Genomic DNA, 20,006 nt, shown 5'->3' on the forward strand with positions numbered 1-20,006 from the left:
CAGTTGCTATAGAATTTTCCTCCCCTTTCATAGCTTGCCACACACAGTGGGAATTTCTTACTCTAAGCTACATTCACATTTTAAGCAAGCTATTTATACAGACCTCAATGGAATGTGAAGACAGTGAGCTAAAACAGCATGATCATTTTAAAGGAAAAAATATCTAGATTAGAAAGCATGTGTGTGCTTTCTAAATCTAGTGATATTTAACTTGAACACAAAGTACAAACCTTTTAATTCTTTAATTCGGAAAATATTCATACCGCTCTAGATGAGATGACTCTTTGTATTATTCCTATAATTAATACTGTTTCATATGGTAACTCTCACTTATCAGATGAAGAGTATAAAGTAGGTAGGTATGGCCATAGCTTGTTCGGTTTTGTAAAATACATATATAAAAAACAAAAACAAAAGAAAAGAAAAACACACACACATTTTTAAACACAATTTTGGTTTCGATATTAAAATTCTCTTTTTAAAATCAAGGAAGCACAAAGCCGAAATTTCACCTGCTGTCACAACATTCAGAGATAAAGGCCAGGAGACAACAGAGTATGACCTATAATTCCACTAGGAAGGTACCATTTAAAATTACAAACAAATTTCTGCATATTTTGCAAATTTCTTGCACTCTACCCAAAAAAAGATTCAGATAATATTTTCTATAGTTATAATTAAACCCTACAACAGCTCCTATTAATACAATATCTATATTCAATCAAGGACTAACTAGGGTCCTTAAGACAAACTAAACAATACAGTTTTCAAGATGTAAAATAAAATTCTCATGGAAGTCACAATGAGTAGTCATAACAGATATTACAAGGGCTGGTTCTGGATTGAAACACAAACTATGTTCTGGCATTTCATTACTCTGTTTCTGTACCCTGCTGTACTTTTAATGCCTAACTCTTGGGGGAAAGGTGAACAAGTCAATGCCCATTTCAAGAGATACTTGTCCTCAACAGGTTTCATTTGGAAACTCAACTATAAGCCATCATTACTTATTCATTCTTAAGTAATTCATGTGCATTCTGAATCTTCACATCTCTTTTTTTTCCTAATGTAACATTTGATTGTATTAATTTGATTTATGGCATATTGTTGGAGAAACAATGTCTCTACTTAAAATAGTGTCAATATTGGCCCAAAGCACTCCAGTTAGCATTCAATTAAAGTGAGGTCTGACAGGTCGGGCTATCTTCAAGCTGGGAGTTATCTCGGCACCCCTGGCGTGGTGATGAGACCATGAACTCCTACTGCTGAGCATTCCAGAGCAAGCCATTAGCCTTTGCTCTTCATTGCTTAATTTCTGATGAGTGATGTTACAACCATCATAACTTAAAACAAAGCCATCCCCAGTTTATTTCGTTTGTTTTAACATCAAGTGCTTTGAGGACTTATTCCCCAAATAGGTGATTTTTCTTAACGACTTCATCTTTTGTTAGCTAATTTGTGAATAAAAGCCAGTTTCTCAAAGGTAGAAAATTAGTTACTGTTGCTTATATTCCATAATCTTTTACGAGATGTATCATGAAGTAATAAGTTTTATTTATCTTACATACCTTTGAAATGTATTTATCTTGCCATGACAAATTACCTTTTTGTAAAAATAAAAAAAAAACAGAAATACCAGACCTGAATTTCCTCCTGCTTAGGAGCAAACAACTTTTCTGCTTTGCTTATTTTCCTGATGATGCTAAAATTAATGTCTATCTTGGTGAATAGTTTTATATCCATTATTTTCCTGCTCCTTCCTCATTCTCTTATTACTTCTCCCTCTGTACACATAGACTGGATATATTGCCTGTTTCAAAATTCTTTACATCATATAAAGTGTTTTATTAACTGACCACAATGTATATGATTAATCAAAAAAAATTACTAGTCTTTGCTTTCATCTGCAAGGTTTAGATAAGTACCCGTGTAAGGTCCATTTTCTCCAGCCACCACAGAACTGTTAAAATGTTTGACTGGTGTGGCTTTTGCCTGATAGAAGGACGGATGCCTAAAAATTGCCCATGAAAATGTGTAAAGCAGCTAAAAAAACCCCACAACCTTGCACATACATTGATTGACAAAACGGCAGAAACTGCAAAACTGTAATCTCTGTATCTAACTCCCACTTACACACACAATTCTGAAACGTGGAACATGCTATATTATTACAAGAGAAACTCCCAAATGCTGGACTACCTAAAGAAAATAGGAGCAATGGAATGTTCAAGTCTAGGTTGTGACCACCCAACATAAGCATAATTGAGATACGTATATGCATTTACATGATGTAAGAAGGTCTTATCTCACAACACTCTGATCATTACAATGCCTCAGCAAATTTAGACTCTTGCGATCAAAACCGTGATCCCTGATGTTGCAGATTCCACAAAGGCTCACGCTGAGCTGCTGGCTGGGTGCGCACAACCACGCACAGACCACTTGCCTTTCTGTACTGCAGGGCTTCCCATTAAAAAATGGTTTGAGTGGCTGCATTGCCATTCCTGGAGATGCTCCAAAGTCCATGCACGTTCCCCTGGCAAAGCATCTCACCTATCGTCTCAAAACGGACTGCAGACTTCCATGTGAATAAGATCATATACAAAAATACTATAATTCATCATTCCATCTATGAGATTTTGTTCTGGATTATTTTTCAGTCATTTATCAAATGATAGTGCAACAATTTTTTCCATCATCCCCCCCTACCATGCACAAACCGTATTCCTTCTCGATTCAACTAAAGCAGAAAATGTGCTCCAGCTAGTCACAGGTGTTCAGGACTCAACACCAAACTAAAACTAAAACCACAAAAAGGCCAGAAATGCACACTGTGTGGAAGGCAGGACCTCGGCACCAACTGCATTGTTTTGCTCTACCAATCCGCTGCTATTGTGCAATATTTGCTAATGTCAAGTATAGAACATTACAATAATACTTTTGGAAGTTATATCAATTTGATCAATATCTTTAATTCAATATCACGATTAGATCAGAAAAACAGCAACTATTTCCACTTCTCTTGTAAACTTTCACTGAATTAAGTTTTTATCATTTATTACACAAAAAAATATTATCACCTTTATCTATTAAATGTCATATTTCCTGTCTGTATTAGAGTAGTAAAATTTTCCATATGGTCTTTTGTAGTCCCATGAACTCCTTTGAAGAACCCTGAAGCTTCCCATTTTCCCTTTCACCAATCATTTTTTTTCAATAATTGCTAGACGTTTGTTCAAGACATATTGCTATACTGAGGAGAATCTGTCCTGTGCTGAAAACAAACAGTTGCACAGAATGAGTGTTCAGTGTGATGAACAGCGTTTGGAGTGAAGAGAAGTGTTGGGTGAGTACAGACACTATTAAAGCTGTTCTTTACTCAAAGTGAATATTAATGACAGTTGTTTCATGTTTCAAGTTAAAATCACACAGAACACACTGCTGCAAGGAAAACAGTTCACTTAAACATATTTTTCATCTTACAAGCAATCGATAACGACCCAAATATATTATTTTATTTTTCATCAGGATGTTAGTGATCCTAAAAATGGTATCCCAAAACCTCTGAGTTCTTGATTCTAAAAATACAGCAAGCTTATTTATAGTAAAAGTATTTCAAATCTATATATAAAATATTCCTATTTAAGTATACCCCCATAAGTTTTGAGACTCCTGACAAATTCTCCTAATACAGTCAAATGTCACTCGAGTTTCTGAACTTCTCAATTCACAATGCATCAATCTGAGCTCAAAAGGCACATGTAAAATGAGCTGAACAATCATAGGGCAACTCCTCTTAGTTTCTACTAAACCAGAGCAAATTCAGCTAATAAATTTTTCTATCACAACAAAAATTAAATATTAAATTAGTTAACACTATCTGAATACAAAATAAGCTCAAAATAACAGTTACACTTATTTTTTGGCTGTGTTGATTGCACAGAAGAGGAGATATTTATGGAACCATTGTGGCCTGATCATTTTTTATTAAAGATACGTTATTCCAGAATATCTTAACAGGCAGAAGTCTGCTGGCAAATACCAGTGTATCTTGGATTGGCATCAACTTGTCCAAAACCAATTTGTGTGGGGAGGGGGAAGGAGGAAAGAGTACTACTTCCAATACGGTGCAAATGTAGATATCTCAGATATGCCAACAGCTAAACTGAAATAAAATGGAAATCACTTAAAGGGAGAGCTCATTTCAAAAGAGATGCTAACTAGAACGCTAAAGAACTTGCACATTCAGTTCAAACAAAGGACTGACTGGAGCTTATTTCTGGTCAGAAGAGAGGGTAAGTACATCAACCAGACTGGCATCATTCTGCCTGCATGTGTCAAATGTAGATTGAGAGACTTCTTGACTTAACAGCTCATACTGCAAGCTGCCAGAGTTGACATGGACCAGTGTCCTCACCTTTAGACTACAGGACAAATTAGATAACCCCTCCTGAAGTGATGTCAGGTAATGCCACTATGGAATAAACAACAACTATTTGTTTTAATTGAACTAACATTGTGTTGAACTCTAGCAATTTTGAAAACAGGTACAGTCATTTCAGTATGGTACACAAACTGGCTTTCCATATAATAAGAAAACTATAATGACTGCTAAAGGCAAATACTTGAACTAAACCCTAAAACATCATTTCTGCATGAGTTACTTTTCATCTTGGTAACAACAGCCCTCAGTGGCACAGACAGCTGGTGTGTGAAACATGGCAAAATGACTACCTGTAAGAGAACCACACCACACTGTATTTTAATGTTTCCTCCAGGAAAAGACCTCATCTAGAACTAATAACCATCCTACCCATTTCCATCAAGGAATACCATGTAGTTCCTTACACAACAACAGAATACACCTTCTTCCTTGCCCCCCTGACAAACATCAACCCATGCACCCACACACCAACCAGTTTTACAGACTTGAAGCCTCAAGCAAGGATGATTTTCTCCTTATCAAATCTCAATATTTATCTGAATTAATCAGAACACCAAACAACATATCCTCAGAATCTGATTCAGCCAATGTCATCTCAATGCATTTTATCAAATGGCACTACTATCAGCAGTTTGCAAATATCATAGGAAAAAGAATCTAGACTGACAGATGAAATGAATCTCTACATTGTTTCTGACAGATTATTTTATATCCAATAGGATCAATATGTACCACAACCAGAAAAGATGAAAGCCCGTAACACATTTATCTACTGAATACCAGCAAAATGCCAGAAATACAAATTCTGAAGTTCTGAGGGGATGAAATAGGTTTTCATTTCTCCTAACTTTTCAGTGGCATCAAGGTAAGTGTATAACAGAAGAGATGCATGTTTGAGTCATATCTGGCTTCTGCTAGGCAACAAGCTTCTGGCCACAAACACAACAGTCTCTAGACCAGTACAGTGAAAAATGATGGAGTCTGAAAGGCATAACCTCTTCAGGTCAGCTATGTGTAAGTCATTTCATTAACACAATCTGTTTCTACACTAAATAAATCATAAAAACGATACAAATAAGAAAACAGTTGACTTTGGATGAGTATTTATTTTTCAGTAAAACTCACCATCAGGAGGTGGTAGTGTTTTCTGAACTGCCAGTGTATTCTTAGCATAGACTAAGATTTGAAACTTCTAATTTTTTCTAATGTTTCAGACTGGAATAAAACATTTCATGTTTTCCTTGCAAAGAACGAGACCGTGTTCATATAAATTGAGGAAACAAAGAAGAAGCAGCCTTACTGGTTTGTATCTTAGTGCATCTCTGTAGGATCCAAACAGTGCTGCCTGTGCCCGAAGAAAGGCCTTGGCTACTCCATCACCCGTAGCTGTAGACTGCTTTTTCAGTTTATTTTTCAAGGCCGAGACCTGCACGACAGAGTGGAACAGTTAAATTAACACCTCAGAAATTGGTACAGCGAGGTATGAACCCAATCAGCAGGCAAACCGTGGTGTCTACAGGTCAGCCAAAAATTCATCCTCCTCCTTGATAGCTTATCTTTTTAACTGCAAAGAGCACCTGCTGGTCTGTTAATTGAAATGAAAGCAGGGGATGATGGTAGAGTGCTAATGCAAATTGGTTTATGCTCTCTTTTTTTCCCAAGGCCTCTTGACATAAATAAGCTTAATTATTTTACAGTAAAATGCATGTGAGCCACTTTTCTGCAGATTTTTTTCCCCTCAATCATAACATGTACTTACTTGTTCTGAAAGAAGACAGATACTTTTTATTTATGCTATGAAGGCTTATTTTTAAGGAGTCTTAATCATCGCTTACTATTCAGTTTTAAGGATTTTATTTTTAAGTTAAAGTTAAATTACTATCTTAGATCATTTCTCATGCTACCAATGTCAAATAGTGGAGAAAGGTTTGTGTAAATTCAGTGCTGCATTGCCTTTAGAATTGTCCTTCAAGATAAAACATGTGAAAGGGCAAAAAATAAAAACAACACTTAGGAGACACCTGTAGTTAAAAATATATCAATAAAAGACCATTCCTATTTTAGTGCTTGAAATTTTTTTAAGGTGGTCTGTCCTTTTTTACTTGGCAAATGGCAATCACTAATTATATAGAGTTAGGGAAAAAAAAAAAAAAAAAAGACAAATTTTAATTTAGATGAACCTTGCTTGGAGATACTTTGGAGAAAAATCAGATAATTCTGGAATTATTCCAATATTCTTTAAAGATACTTGGAATCACACCCAGTTATAGTCTATGCTCTCCTAATTTTCATCATGAGGGACATCTGGAGAAGTCAAACTCCAGTTACACCGAATACAAGCTTATACACCCCTTTGTATTGCAGTGTATCCAATAAAGAAATATTGAAGTTGCTAAATACTATACAAAGTTAACACTCAGAGTTACTCTTTAAACAGAACATTATAAACACCAACTATTACCAAACCAGCTTTCATTCCTTTAGAAATACATGCAAGAATGAGAATTTTCTTGTGTTTTTTATGCAAGCAGTCCTGACTGCTCTTGTAGATGATGATTCTAATTGAAGTGTCAACCTAATTAACAACTAAACTTTGAATAATGCTAATGAGAACTGAACATGGCATCAGAGAAAAGACCAGCTCTACAGGTGATAAACCTTCACAGTAGTGACATTTTCCAGTGTAAAGTCACAGTTACTGTGATCTGATCAAAGAGAGAGACCCCCATTGGGTCCAATTATAACTATAGTTTTGAAAAAAAAAAATTATTGAGTTATGATGTTCATAATCTATGCAGAAAGGCCTTTACAGTATAGGTCTTTTCCCCACAGCTGTGATCTTTTCAATTTATATCCAAGCTCCATAGATCTAGATAAAAGTTTAGAGCCTGATTCATTTAGCCCATGGAAAGCATACACCAAGGCTCATTTACGTTTTTTCCTTATACCTCAAAAGAAAAAGAAAAGTACAAGTCTGAGTACAAAAAACAGTTAAGCAGTTCAAGGTTGAAAAAATAAATTCATGTCTTGGTCTTGGTGGGTTTTTTGGTTGGTTTCTGGTGGCGTTCTTTGTTTGTTTGCACTTTTTTTGTTGTTTTGTTCCGTACTGTACAAAGTTTAAAAGTTTTTAAAAATTTTCAAAAATAAGGTTTATTCAATTCCAGGCAAAATAAATGTATATAATGTTTGCACAAGGGAAATCTGCCCAGCAACATTAGCTCAGTTTTAGCTCTGTTCACTAAAACAAAAGCAGTTACATGAGGTCAAAAAAAGAATTGCCAATCTTAAAATGTTGTCTCTGTCATGACAGACAAAGCACCTTCTAAATATAAGGGACAGAAAAGGTAGAAAATTCTCTAAATTCTTTTAAATCTACATTCTTTCAAATTGCACCTTGTGAGTTCAGGGAGATTACAGCAGATGATATGACAGGCTAAGAGAGGTGGATAAAAATGGTGTATAGCAGAGGAATTATGGGACAAAGTGGGGCATGTGAAAGAAAATGGTATTTTCTGATTTTCTCAGTTGTGGCAGGCCCTGTGTACGTAACATAAATTGATAAACAGGATGCTTTAGTCAAAAACATGTTAACAAACAGATAAACAAAAAAAACAAAAACAAAACAAAACCACAGAAGGAAACACATCTTCCCCTTCACTGCAGTATTGTTACATTCTTAATTCAAGAAAATGAAGAACATCCCAATGGACTGGTAGTTTGAAGGCAGGTTCTCCAGCACAACCATGTGTGAGTCAGATGCGTGTCTCCTGCTGCCACCCTGCTGCAAGCAGAGGTTCCAGCCTCAGAGCGTGACTCTGGAGTGCAGAGAGAGCTGGTCCAGCTCCTCCTTCTCTCAGGAGGCCACGCTCAAAGGCAGGCACAGCTCGACTAGATACTTCTGCAGAAGTACTAGTTGCACAGCACTCTTAAGAAAATGTCTGCAGAGATAACGTGGGCCACAACCTCCATTTCCCAACCGTCACACCAAGAGTCCTGGCAGAAGCTCTGGGAGCACCCCGAGACCTGCCCAGGCTTCCTTCAGGCCGAGGTCAGCAAACACGTAAGCAGAGGTGCGGTGCCTTCTCAGGGCTTATCCCACCACCCACTGGCGGCAAACCCAGGCTGTGTATTTGGGTGGGTTGCTGGCAAGTTCTCCCAGTTCCACAGCTCGATCAACGATAGAGTTATAAAGTAGTTATTTACAGTCAATAGTGTAGGTACAGATTAGAGACTCAGTGCTTTGAACTACTGAGGACTTGCTGCACAGCAGGATTGTGATTGCTTAGATCCATGAACCCAAAACCAAAGAAGTGTGACACCCCTTTGGGTGACATCATTAATAGCTCTTAAAATTTCAAAGAAAATACAGAGTTCTGGCATCAAGCCAAAACAACCCACCAAGCAGCATCTTTATCAAAATCTTTTACTCATATATGCTTTAATCTATCTGTGAATAAGAAAGCCAAACTTCTTTGCATGTTTCAAGCTTAAATAGCCTTTTATGAAGTTTAAAAATAAAGAACTGCAAACAAACGAACCAACCACAGGGGTTAGAATGCTGTTAAAATTTATTTCTGGAAGACACTAGTGATCCATTTCAGAAATGGCATTATTAATTTACACTAGAGGCAAACTGGTTTTAGTTTCTCTTAAGAACAGCTTCTCATTTTCTCTGTGAACTACAGCCTGCTTCTCAAATGCTACTTTTAGAACAGTAATGTTCATATGCCCAGTTTACAGTGTTAAAATCCTGTGACTGTAGGAATCTCAAAACTAAAACTCTAAAAACCCGTTTAGATCCTGTATTGCATCATAGTGTGTAGGCACCACACACTACGAAGGCTACACATCTTTCAAAAGCTCTGTAGATTTTTACAGTTAACAATATTTAATGACCACAGAAGATGCTAAAAATCTATAAAGCCTATTGTTTCCTAAATACCCTATTTAAAAATGTTCTGCTCAGTCTATGGAGAAGTCAGCAAGACTTGGTTGCCGTATGTGATGCCCTTGATTCTCCAAGCTTTTTTTGAAAGTGTTCAAATGTGAGCAAAGGAGTAGCCTTTTTGTCAGAGGTAACTGCAAGCAGGTATTGCAAGATAAGGCCCAAAGTTTACATATTTGTGTCTATTGTCTCCACTGATCTATATACATCACAAATGTTCTTTGTCTAATGTCTTACATTATTAAAGTGGTGATCTAATTATTGTTGTATTAGGAAATTTACTCCCACAGAAGTAGATACTTATTTTCACTTTTTTTTAATTAAAAAATAATAGACAAATTCACAGTGAAATGATGAAATTTAAAAACAAGTGTTCTTGTCAGAAGAGAGGAAAAAGAGGGCTTTTCCCCCCTCTAAGAAAACAAAGGATTCCTGAAAGTCTTGCACTGATTTATTCTTCCAATTTTAAATACCTTAGGAGTAGCGGAACTGCTACTGGCATGGTAGTATTTCTAACAGTCAATAAATCTAAAATATTATGTGTGAATATTGGAACGAAGCCATTAAGAAGATTACAGCATGCAACGCAGCAGAGGGTCCACATGAAAAAAGGGCTGGTAATTCAGGACAACTGTGACCACTGACCTTTGCACAGTCAAGACCACTGGTCAGTCTGACAGAGTAATAGAGTTCACATGCACAGGGAGTCATCTAGCCTGTAACTATAATTTAAATGCTTAAGTGAATGATTTTAAAATGCCTTTAAATCTCAGTTAATTTATTGTACAGTTTATTAGACAATGCCCTATAATAATGTTATTAAATCTTAAATTTATCATGAAAAAATGCACCATCAGTGCATTTTAATAGACATGTTACTTACACATGGGTAAACTATTAAATGCCTATGCTGTGAGAACATCACCAGGCTTATTGATGAAGAAAATAATTACTCAATTTCCTTCAGACAAAGAAACAGTTGTAGAAAACTCTTTGAAAATATTGCATTTCCTTTGTTAGGCTGTTAATCAAAACAGAATCAATTTTTGAAAGGGATAGTAAGACTAGCACTTCTTTTATATTTTCTGTTCTTCCTTCTATTTTAACACCTTTCAGAGGTACTTGTTATATTTCTTCATCAGAAGTTTTGTTTTCTATGTATGTTTACGAGGTTTTTAGTTATACAGGTTAAAATGCCTCACGTATATGAGCATCTTTGACATTTGCTTTAATGTTTTAAGACTAACTTACTGTTTTGACTCTGCCTTCCTATGTCTTACACTTTTTAAACGAGATGTTAGCAGTTGTGCTTGACCCTCATGACTGCCAAAAAAGACAAGCATTTTGTCATTTTATGTGCCTTTTGTTTCCAAGTATAATTGTATTTGTCTTCCATTAAATTGTTTTAATTGAAGTGTTCTATAGACTGAAGCAGAGGAAGAGATGGGAATATTCAAATTAGAAGCCTAATTATAAAATCCTCAAATTCTGCAAGTATATTTCACATAAAACACAGTTGTTCTGTTTTGTTTGGTATTAGATATGGAATGAAATATTTTGAGTCTACTGTACAATCTGTACACTTGGATAACTTTCATTAACATTAATAATAGTAACATGCATATATCCTGGGGGAGAATATACTTCTGAAAGTATGAAGATCTGTATCCCTATTTTCTTCACGCTAGCCTACTCATTTAGAGATCATTTTGATATGCATCTGTAAAATACATGAGACGTCACTCCCATGGCACAAATATCCATTTTTACTGCTCGAAGGACCTCCAGCTACAACTCCAGTATCTTGTGGAAGATGATGCCTAATTCTCAATTCTACATCTAGCTATTATTTGACAAGAGGTATGTGCTGCCATGACATTATAACCTTAACCTTATTCACTGAATGCAAGATCAGTCAAAATTACTGACACATCAGAAAATTGCTCATTTTTTTACTTAACTTGTTTTATTCTTGAATGACAGAGTACAGTCAAAATTATTGTACATCCATGTGTGTGTGTGCGTACTTGTTCATACACTAACTTAAAACCATAAAATATCAGAATAATTTGTATGTAGTCTTTTATATTTCTGAACTATAGCTGATACTGAGTCAAAAGCAAGACTGACCAGATGATCTATAAAAACTCTAGATTTTAACACCATTAAAATCAAAGGGAACTGACACTAATATAATCATCAAGAGTTTGATTTCTATCGTTCCAAATATATACAAATTACCAACAAAACTGAAAGACGTAGTATGTCACTACAGCACCTTACTTTAAGTCAGTTTGGTTTTATTATTTACAATTTCAGAAAATGTAACTCTCTGATTTCACATTTTGATATAAAATTCTTTGTGCTGACAACCATTTGTGATAGCTTGAGCATTTATAACTAAATAATCAAAACAGTGGTTTCACAATGATATTCCTTTAGAGCTCTATTGGGAAAAACAAGGTAAGTGAATTTTGTGACTATTTAAAGTGATATACAGAATATGTTCCCCTATAGGCAATAAGAAAAAAAAAGGGGGGGGACACACATGACCCTCTGCAAGATCAAAGTCCAGAAAGAACTGGCACTTAATTTATCATCCTTTACAGACAAAAGACAGTTTTCGTCATTTCAAAAGGATCAGATGTCTTTTATGACAAACCGGGTTTGCAGTTTAATTTACAAATAGAATTCTAAGTAAGCAGTCTTTGCTCTGCCAAAGCAAATGACAAACAGTATAGGTTTTCATTCACGCAGCCCTCAGCAGGATAGAAGAGATTAAAATAAAACTGAAATAATTTAGAGAAAACAAATAAATGTTTCAGAAAGTTGAAGAAGATCAAAGCCTGAATTTTCTGACCCCAACTGTACAAGCATTTCTTATTATATTGACCAGTGCCATCAGATCATTAATTAAAAGGAAAGCGCTGGCAGGTGGCAGGGAAGCAGAAGCCGATAATTGGCCCCCTTCTTCTTTTTGCCTTCAAAAACTCTCTCGTTCTTTTGCAAGACATGCCACTAGGCAGACAGAAATGCCTACTTTGTAATATAATGATTAAGATGAGATGAAGAGACTCTTGCGTTTAAAGCAGCTATGCCTAATGAATGCAGCTAGCTTTATAATTATGATCCTACTTTTACCATAAGGAATATGATATTCCATTCAACATCTCCTCAACTGTCAAAAAGGTAAAAATCTCAAAAATAGGGGTCTACACTTGGTGCTTTTCACCCCCGTATTCCTTTTATAGCAGTTAGCTAAACCAGGCAAAAATAACTACTAGTAATTCAAGCATCTGTATAAGAAAGAAAGAATGAAAAATCTGTAAGACTCACCACTTCACCAGGTAGGTTGTTCAGGTCATTAAAAGGGGTTTCTAGAGTGTTTGTGTCAACATTGAGCAAAACCACATCCTCCAGTGATCTATTTTTCACTCGCTGTTAAGAGGGGAAAAAAATAGTGGGAAATCATTTTACTATAGCATCCTCCTGAAGTACCTTTTTATGATAATGTGCTAGACTAGAAACAATGATTTTACAAAGGACAATAATGGCAAAGACAACATTTTCAGCTTTAGATGTAGGATTTCTGAATTAGATGTAGTATTCAGAGTAGCTTTTAAAAACACTCTCCCTTCATCGAACAGTAAGGTTATATTAATCATATCTGACCTACAAGCATATTCAGGAAATGAATTATTGAAAACCAAGATTTGCACAAAATACAGTTAAATATATTGGAAGTATACATATCTTATAACAACATTTCATTCTCTCATTTTTGTGAAAGACAGGACATTAATCATATAATCAAATGAAAAACAGAGAGAACTAAGTAATTATCTGCAGATTTATGTAAGTCCCAGAAATGTGATGTCTAGTAGTATTGTAGAAGAAAGGATGAAACAATCTTTCATCAATGAACTTGACTAGCAGCAAAGAATAAAACCATTTGTTTCTTTCATGAAAAAATGATGGAACTCTTTTCAATACGGTGCTACAATACATAATAGTGGGGTCCAGGAAATAAGTCCAGAAGGAATCGAGTGACTTCTGTTCCAGAACCTTTAAACCTTTCTGTTCCAGAACCTTTGAACAGTTCTGTTCCATTATTTTCTGATGAAATAAGGAAAAAGGTCCTAGTCAAGATATTACAATGGATGTATGAAGATGATAAGAACTTGCTTTGAGAGAACAGAAGGCTATGCCCAGAATTAAGAAGTGTACATGACAGAAGGCTCTTTCTTGGAAACACAAAAGTACTAGTGGCTAACACTGGGAGAGAACCCACCTCCTCAGCTTAGCAAATGTGAATTGATCTTTAGAAATTGCTTTAGCAAAGTGTAAATCAAATAAAGTTCCTAAATCAATTATCTGCTCTGCATGATAATCAGACTACACACATAGCCTTAATGGTGTCATCAAATGGTTATGGAAAGAGGCAAAGCTATTTATGACCCAGCTATTACTCACTGTTTCAGTGAGTTCTATTGTTTTGTTGTATCTGACAAGGCTACTTCTCAGTTTTTGGCAAATACTACTCATTTCTAAATTAATACTTATGAATGTTATGAATGAATGTTACTCAGATTTTCAGAGGGACAGGAACGTACATTTATGTGGGAAATCAGAATGATTCTGAATTCTGACTGATGGCGACTCCAAAATGAATTTTAACTGTTATTATTGGGAATATCTGTTGCTGAACCACTAAAAAGGCAGAAAGAAAAGCTATCATTAAGATATTAAATAAACACAGAAACAAATTGTGATGTAGAGCTTATATGTCTCCATAAAACACTTCAAAAGTAAGGTTTCAAAGAGGGATATTTTTTTCTTTATAAGGCATCCAAAGCTTAGATTTTGTAATAGTGTATGCTAAAAATGAGGGATTCTTTCTGAAGTACTTCCATTAAAAATATTATTGATGGCACATACTCCTCATTTTTACCAGTATGTAGAAGTCTACAGTAAACTTACCTCTATTAAGCTTAAGTGGACACCAATTAGATAAGGCATCGGTGCACTGAAGAAACAAGCGGAAAAGATCAAATTATTAAGTACCAACTACTAATAATACAATATTTGTGGAACAAAAAAATATTTTAAAATCTTAGCACACATACTCCAAAGTTAACATTTACTGTTTAAGCCTCTACTGAACTTACATGGTTGCTACTGAAAATTCTACTGGACAAGTAAAAACTATATATATATTTTTTTTGTCTGCAGTGAAGATGACCACAAAATAAAGGATGATGTTCCTAAGTTTGGAAATATGAGCGAGAAGATGCATGAGGCTTTCTAGCCAGTTTCAATAACCAACTGTACTCTACATCAGAGCTGTCTGAGCAGTTGTTCCAAAACTGTCTATCTGTCTGTCTCTAGAACTACAGTGGTTGTAAAACACCATTCTGGAAAATATGGTACTGGGTAACATCCCCACACTGCAACATAACCATCACAAACACCAGTTTTGGTTCTGAATACGCTTCTGAAACCCTTCCTTGGTGGGCATTTTGGAAGGTGCATAATTTCATATTTAACTCAAGATAGTAAACTTCTCATTTCCAATTTGAATAAGATGGGGAACTATATTCGCGAAAGAAGACAAATATCCCCTCAAAGCCTCTCGCGTGAGACCTCGTGCAGCACACAAGCAAGAAACTGAAATAGTCAGGCTAATTTATCACGGTTCCTACATCCTCTGTTTCTTCCTCTAGTGAACGTGTTCTGGCAACCTCTGACAAAGAATATACTCAGTATGCAGCACTGAAGGGGAAAAAACATTGATCACCACACTTTTCGGTACTGCAAGATTACTAAAAAAATTCACTCCAGAGAAGTGAACAACAGATAGGCTGGTTTAGGCAACTCGGTGGGAAACAAAATACTAAAGGAGCAGAGAGAAAAAAAATAAATAAAAATAATCTCTGAAGAATAACTGGAAGGTAAGACGACTTTTTTGAAGTTACACAGATAGCTGGCATAACATAATTTCTCCTATGGTATTCATTCGATCACGGATCTGAGCCCCTGGCACCGACTGACGGCGTCTGACTTGCTGACATATTTAACCAAGCCAATGAGGATGGCTACGGCTGACATGGAACTGAGGATTTCTCTGCTGAACATGCAGCAAAGTTGATCCTCTGGTTAATCGCAGAGTATCTTAGCGTTACAAATAACTTGAACTGGTAAAACTACAGTGGAAACAAGGGCAATAATGTATGCATTTAATGCACACTTGTTTTCTTGTACACCAACACTGTTCTAGCAGCTTCACCAGGCCTGTACTGACTTAAAACAGTTGATGATTTGCTCCATTAATAAATCTGTCATTAAAAAGGGTTCTGTGTAGCTCTTTTCTATAGAACAAAGCGACAGCTACATCATTTCAATTCTGATCAGTTAACGGAATAGAGGTACAAAGCTAATTAGATAAACACATCTTGAAAATGCAGAAAATAAGAAACTGCAGGTATGGAAAGTCAATTTGACCATTTTCAGCAAAGAATGAATTTTATTACTGCTGGATTCTGAAGCCATAAGAGCAGAGGTGTGCAATATGTACATGAAATTGCTTACTATGATACTACTGGGAGCTGCTATATAGTTTTTCTCCTGTTTATGCATGTTATTACCAAAAATGTTAATAATCTACAGCATCATTCCCTAAAATAATTTCTATGTCATGCAAAACATGCAAGTTAATTGGAAAATAATTGTCCCATTCTCATGAAAACGGGCATGTATATCTCCCAATTCAGAAGAGACAAGATCTAATAAAAAAGACATGTTGCAATTTTAACTTGAATTTTCTAATTGCATTATATTCTTAACAGACCATCAGTAGAACAGATGCTTTATCATCCACACACAAAACTGTCATACACTCTTTTATCAGTGACTTACTTTGCCAAGAAATTACACAGAAATTTAATGAAATTAGATTTCTCCTTTATTAAAAAAAAAAAAATCAAGTATAATTACTATATCAATGCTCAAATTCATTTTTTGTAAAAGCTGTCTTGAAAGCCACCCACCCACTGGCGGGTGTAGAGAAAAATCAATTCTTAGAAAATATTCAAAAAATTAATCTTTTAGTAACTCTGCTGTGTTTTCTTACTCTAGGGCTAAAACAAAAAATATTTGACTGCTTCACATTTTACTGTCTTTTAGAAAAAGAGAAGTATTATCTCTTCTTTTTTCAATGGTTGTTCCAATTCTCACATTGGAGTTCTCATAACAGAATTTGAGGCCAACATAAGCTACATGGCAGGGGAAAAACATTCTGAAGAAAGTAAATAAATATACAGTATGTTCACACACCGGACCCTGCAAGTACTCATAACCTGGCCAGTCCTGGCAGCATTACAGCCCACACTGATGCTCAGTACTGGGGGGTCTGGACTGTTACATTATGTCTAAAACCACTCTGTATATCAGGTTTCCTGATAGAACCTAAAAAGCTTTGTGGTTAAAAAGGCAACTGGAAGAATTTAAGTAATTTTTAAATACAGATCTGATTGTTTTACTCGAAGATACATTTTTCTTTCTTTTTCATGCCCACAAAATGTACTAACTAAGCAGTTTATGTAATTCATCAAATTCTAATCCCCACAGAATTATTTCATTTATCTTTAAGAAATTCTGAAAATACACAGTCCAATTCATTTTTAAAAAAAAGTGAATTTCTCTCAAAATATGTTGGATGATTAATACGCAAAAAAGGTTGCAGGATCAGAGCCTATATTTAAACTAGTACATTTAATTATATTTTATCTTTGTGTAAAAATGGCCTTACTGCCTTAGAATGAACAAAATTAAACGTATAATTCCATACTTCATTTGTTTAAATGTAATTTCAGAACAACACTAAGAAAAGGCAAGTTCATGGGAGACATCTCAAAGTCCAAGCAAAGCAATTACAATGTAATTTCCACATATGAAAATGCATGTTAAAGCTAAAAAGAAAAAAGGCAGTTTCATAAACAGAAGCTTGTTCTATTAAATTACATAAACATGAAAATATCTTAAAAATTGAAAATCATTAATTTTAAATTGACAAAACCCTTTTGGACTACATACTAGGTCTGGCCTGGCACAAACTTTGACTTTATGAATCATCTAGGTTTTCTAACTTGATACATCATATAGCTATGAGCAAAACATTTATTCATGGTTAATAGGCCAAAACATGAGGAGATTATTTTATGTGTTTCTATTACACTAGTCCAACCTGTCTCACAAAGAACCATTCAAACCAAACATGATCAAACACAGAAACGTAAATGCACGAAAATCTGAGTTAAAAGGTCAGAATTATAGTTAATGCAGTAAACTCATCAGCTGCGCATTTCCTTTCGGGAACTTTATGTTTCCATTTGAACATCTCAAAAATTGATTCCCCCCTCCCCCCACCCCCACTCCCCTGCTCTATTGTACTACTGTGAAAAAGAAAAAGGGATATATATGAGTTTTACAAGTTTAAGAAACTCCATGATTCTTTTTAATGAGTAAAAAAAAAATCTCAGGTCACGCCATACTGACCTAGAATCTCAACTATTATCATCATCACAAGCAGCTGTGTACAGCATCTAACATTATTATTTCTGGAAACTTCATCTGAGCTTAGGAGGGAAAATAAAACATCCTCTAGTATTCAGGATGCACTCTGCAGGGTACAGCTTGAATAAAGGTGTTGATCAGCCTTCTGAGAACAGCATTTATGGATGATACTGAACTTAATCACAAAGCCTCTGGTGGTAAGCTCAAGTAATACAAAAACTAAACAAACACATCCAAGCTCTACCCCCGTTTTTGTGCATCTTATCAAAGCTAGGAGGAAAAACAATTAGGACAGAGTTTCTTCAAAAGAAAACTATCATTAAAGATGAAAGGCTTAGCTATAGTTGAAAGTACAAGGAGGAGTGGGAGAAGAATATTTGATTTCTTTTTAAAAACAATAAATAATACACATATTAAGTACAGGAACTATCAGAGAAAAAGATATACCGTGGGCAAATATTGGAAACTTGAGGAAAAACTATCAAAGAGACTCAAGGAAACATAATGAGAATTTCTTTGAAAACAAGAAGTTCAATAGATTGGGTAGAGTTCAATGGCACATCAATATTTATAGTTCCAGAAAAAAAAAAAAAAAAGTTCAGGAAACATACAAGCAAACCATAATTTATTTCTGTGAAGAAAAACATTAGTAACAAAAACACAGACTTATGTTTGTAGGCGTCTGCCTTGGGCTCAGTTTTTATAGATAATAACAATTCCTGATCTCTAAAATGGCTTTAAATGGTTCATTTTTCCACCACAGATCCATAGGGTCTAGTTAAAGTGAAAGTCTCCAGGGATGGATACTCCTGGTTTAAGTTCTTTAAGAGAAACTCTCACTTGGTATCTCTGGCACTACTATGAATAAAGGAGAGTAGATCTCCTCTTAGCCTGAAATCTTAAAACACAGGCATGCGGAAACATCATCCCTTGAAGGATCAGAAGTGACTCAAAAACTGATTCTTTCTTAAAAGAAACTTAAAAATTTGCCAAAACTACAAAGTCTGTCACATGAACAGCAACATGTCAGGAGAAGCAATGTTCTTACATTGAAAATCTTGGAAGTACCAAAAGGAGATATTAAGCTCTTTCAGGAAGGCACTGTATAGGATACTGAACCTGGCTGAGTCTAAAATACAAATATTAGATCATTTTATAGACCCGAAGGAAACATTGATGCCTACAAACACTTGTTTCCAGAAAAACTGATCATTTTTTTCTGAATGCTTCTATCAGTATCATTTGTCTCAAGTTAAAATAAATGTCAAATGAAAGAAAACTGTAACACAGCCACATTTACTTGACTGAATGCATTCTCTAACAATAAAACTGAAACAGTTGTTATAAACAACATTCTAAATGCTGCATTGATAGTAATCAGCACGGTAAGTCAAAGTACCAATTCGAACACCATGTAAAGTCACATTGAAATATCTCTATTCAAGTAATTGTTTAAGCATTTGCTTCAGTGCCTTCATAAAATGGATTCTATATATTTAGTCACATAAGTAGTTAGTGTTTTCATTCGATATTTGGAATTACAAAACAGGGGAGAACCTCAGAAATGGGGATATTGGGTTAACGATCTTACCAGCAGTAGTCCAGAAGATGTGGAGGAAGCACTGGGATGTAAATGTGTTGCCAATACATTGGATATAACAATGCAGCTGACGCATGGACACAAGCAGTTAACTAAAAATAAATACACACACACAGAATTGGCAAGAAAAAACATGAATAAAAAGAAAACACAAAATTTTAAATTAACTTTTAGACATGTAAGAATCTTAACCTCCTCAATCAACCTATTGCAGCATTTTTAAATTACTTTTAATTGCCTAAATGCATCTATAAAGAACCCTGATACATGTATACAACCACATTTGCAAGAAGTCAACCAACCAATCAGTTAAAAGTTAGGCCTGTTCAACTCTTTCCTTGAAAAAAAGAAAATAAACATGCACTACTTGTTGTTTATGAACTGTGGGCACTGCCATGAACACCGAGAACTCGAGTGCACCCAGCAACACTGAGCGGGAAGGACTC

General features: G+C 35.3%; 1 protein-coding gene across 4 annotated transcripts in view; it reads right to left on the bottom strand.

The window, feature by feature from the left end:
- Positions 1 to 20,006, bottom strand: part of DENND1B (DENN domain containing 1B) — a 160,794-nt gene that overhangs the window by 41,364 nt on the left and 99,424 nt on the right. For all 4 annotated transcript variants that reach the window (XM_065072352.1, XM_065072349.1, XM_065072348.1 and 1 more), the window contains 4 exons: positions 19,552 to 19,652; positions 14,370 to 14,415; positions 12,726 to 12,827; positions 5,745 to 5,870 (listed from right to left, as the gene is read on the bottom strand). In XM_065072352.1, the coding sequence (XP_064928424.1) occupies positions 5,745 to 5,870; positions 12,726 to 12,827; positions 14,370 to 14,415; positions 19,552 to 19,652 (375 nt within the window). The remainder of the gene's footprint in view (positions 1 to 5,744; positions 5,871 to 12,725; positions 12,828 to 14,369; positions 14,416 to 19,551; positions 19,653 to 20,006) is intronic.

The sequence above is a fragment of the Columba livia genome, chromosome 8 (genome assembly GCF_036013475.1).
Source record: "Columba livia isolate bColLiv1 breed racing homer chromosome 8, bColLiv1.pat.W.v2, whole genome shotgun sequence".
Lineage (NCBI taxonomy): Eukaryota > Metazoa > Chordata > Aves > Columbiformes > Columbidae > Columba > Columba livia.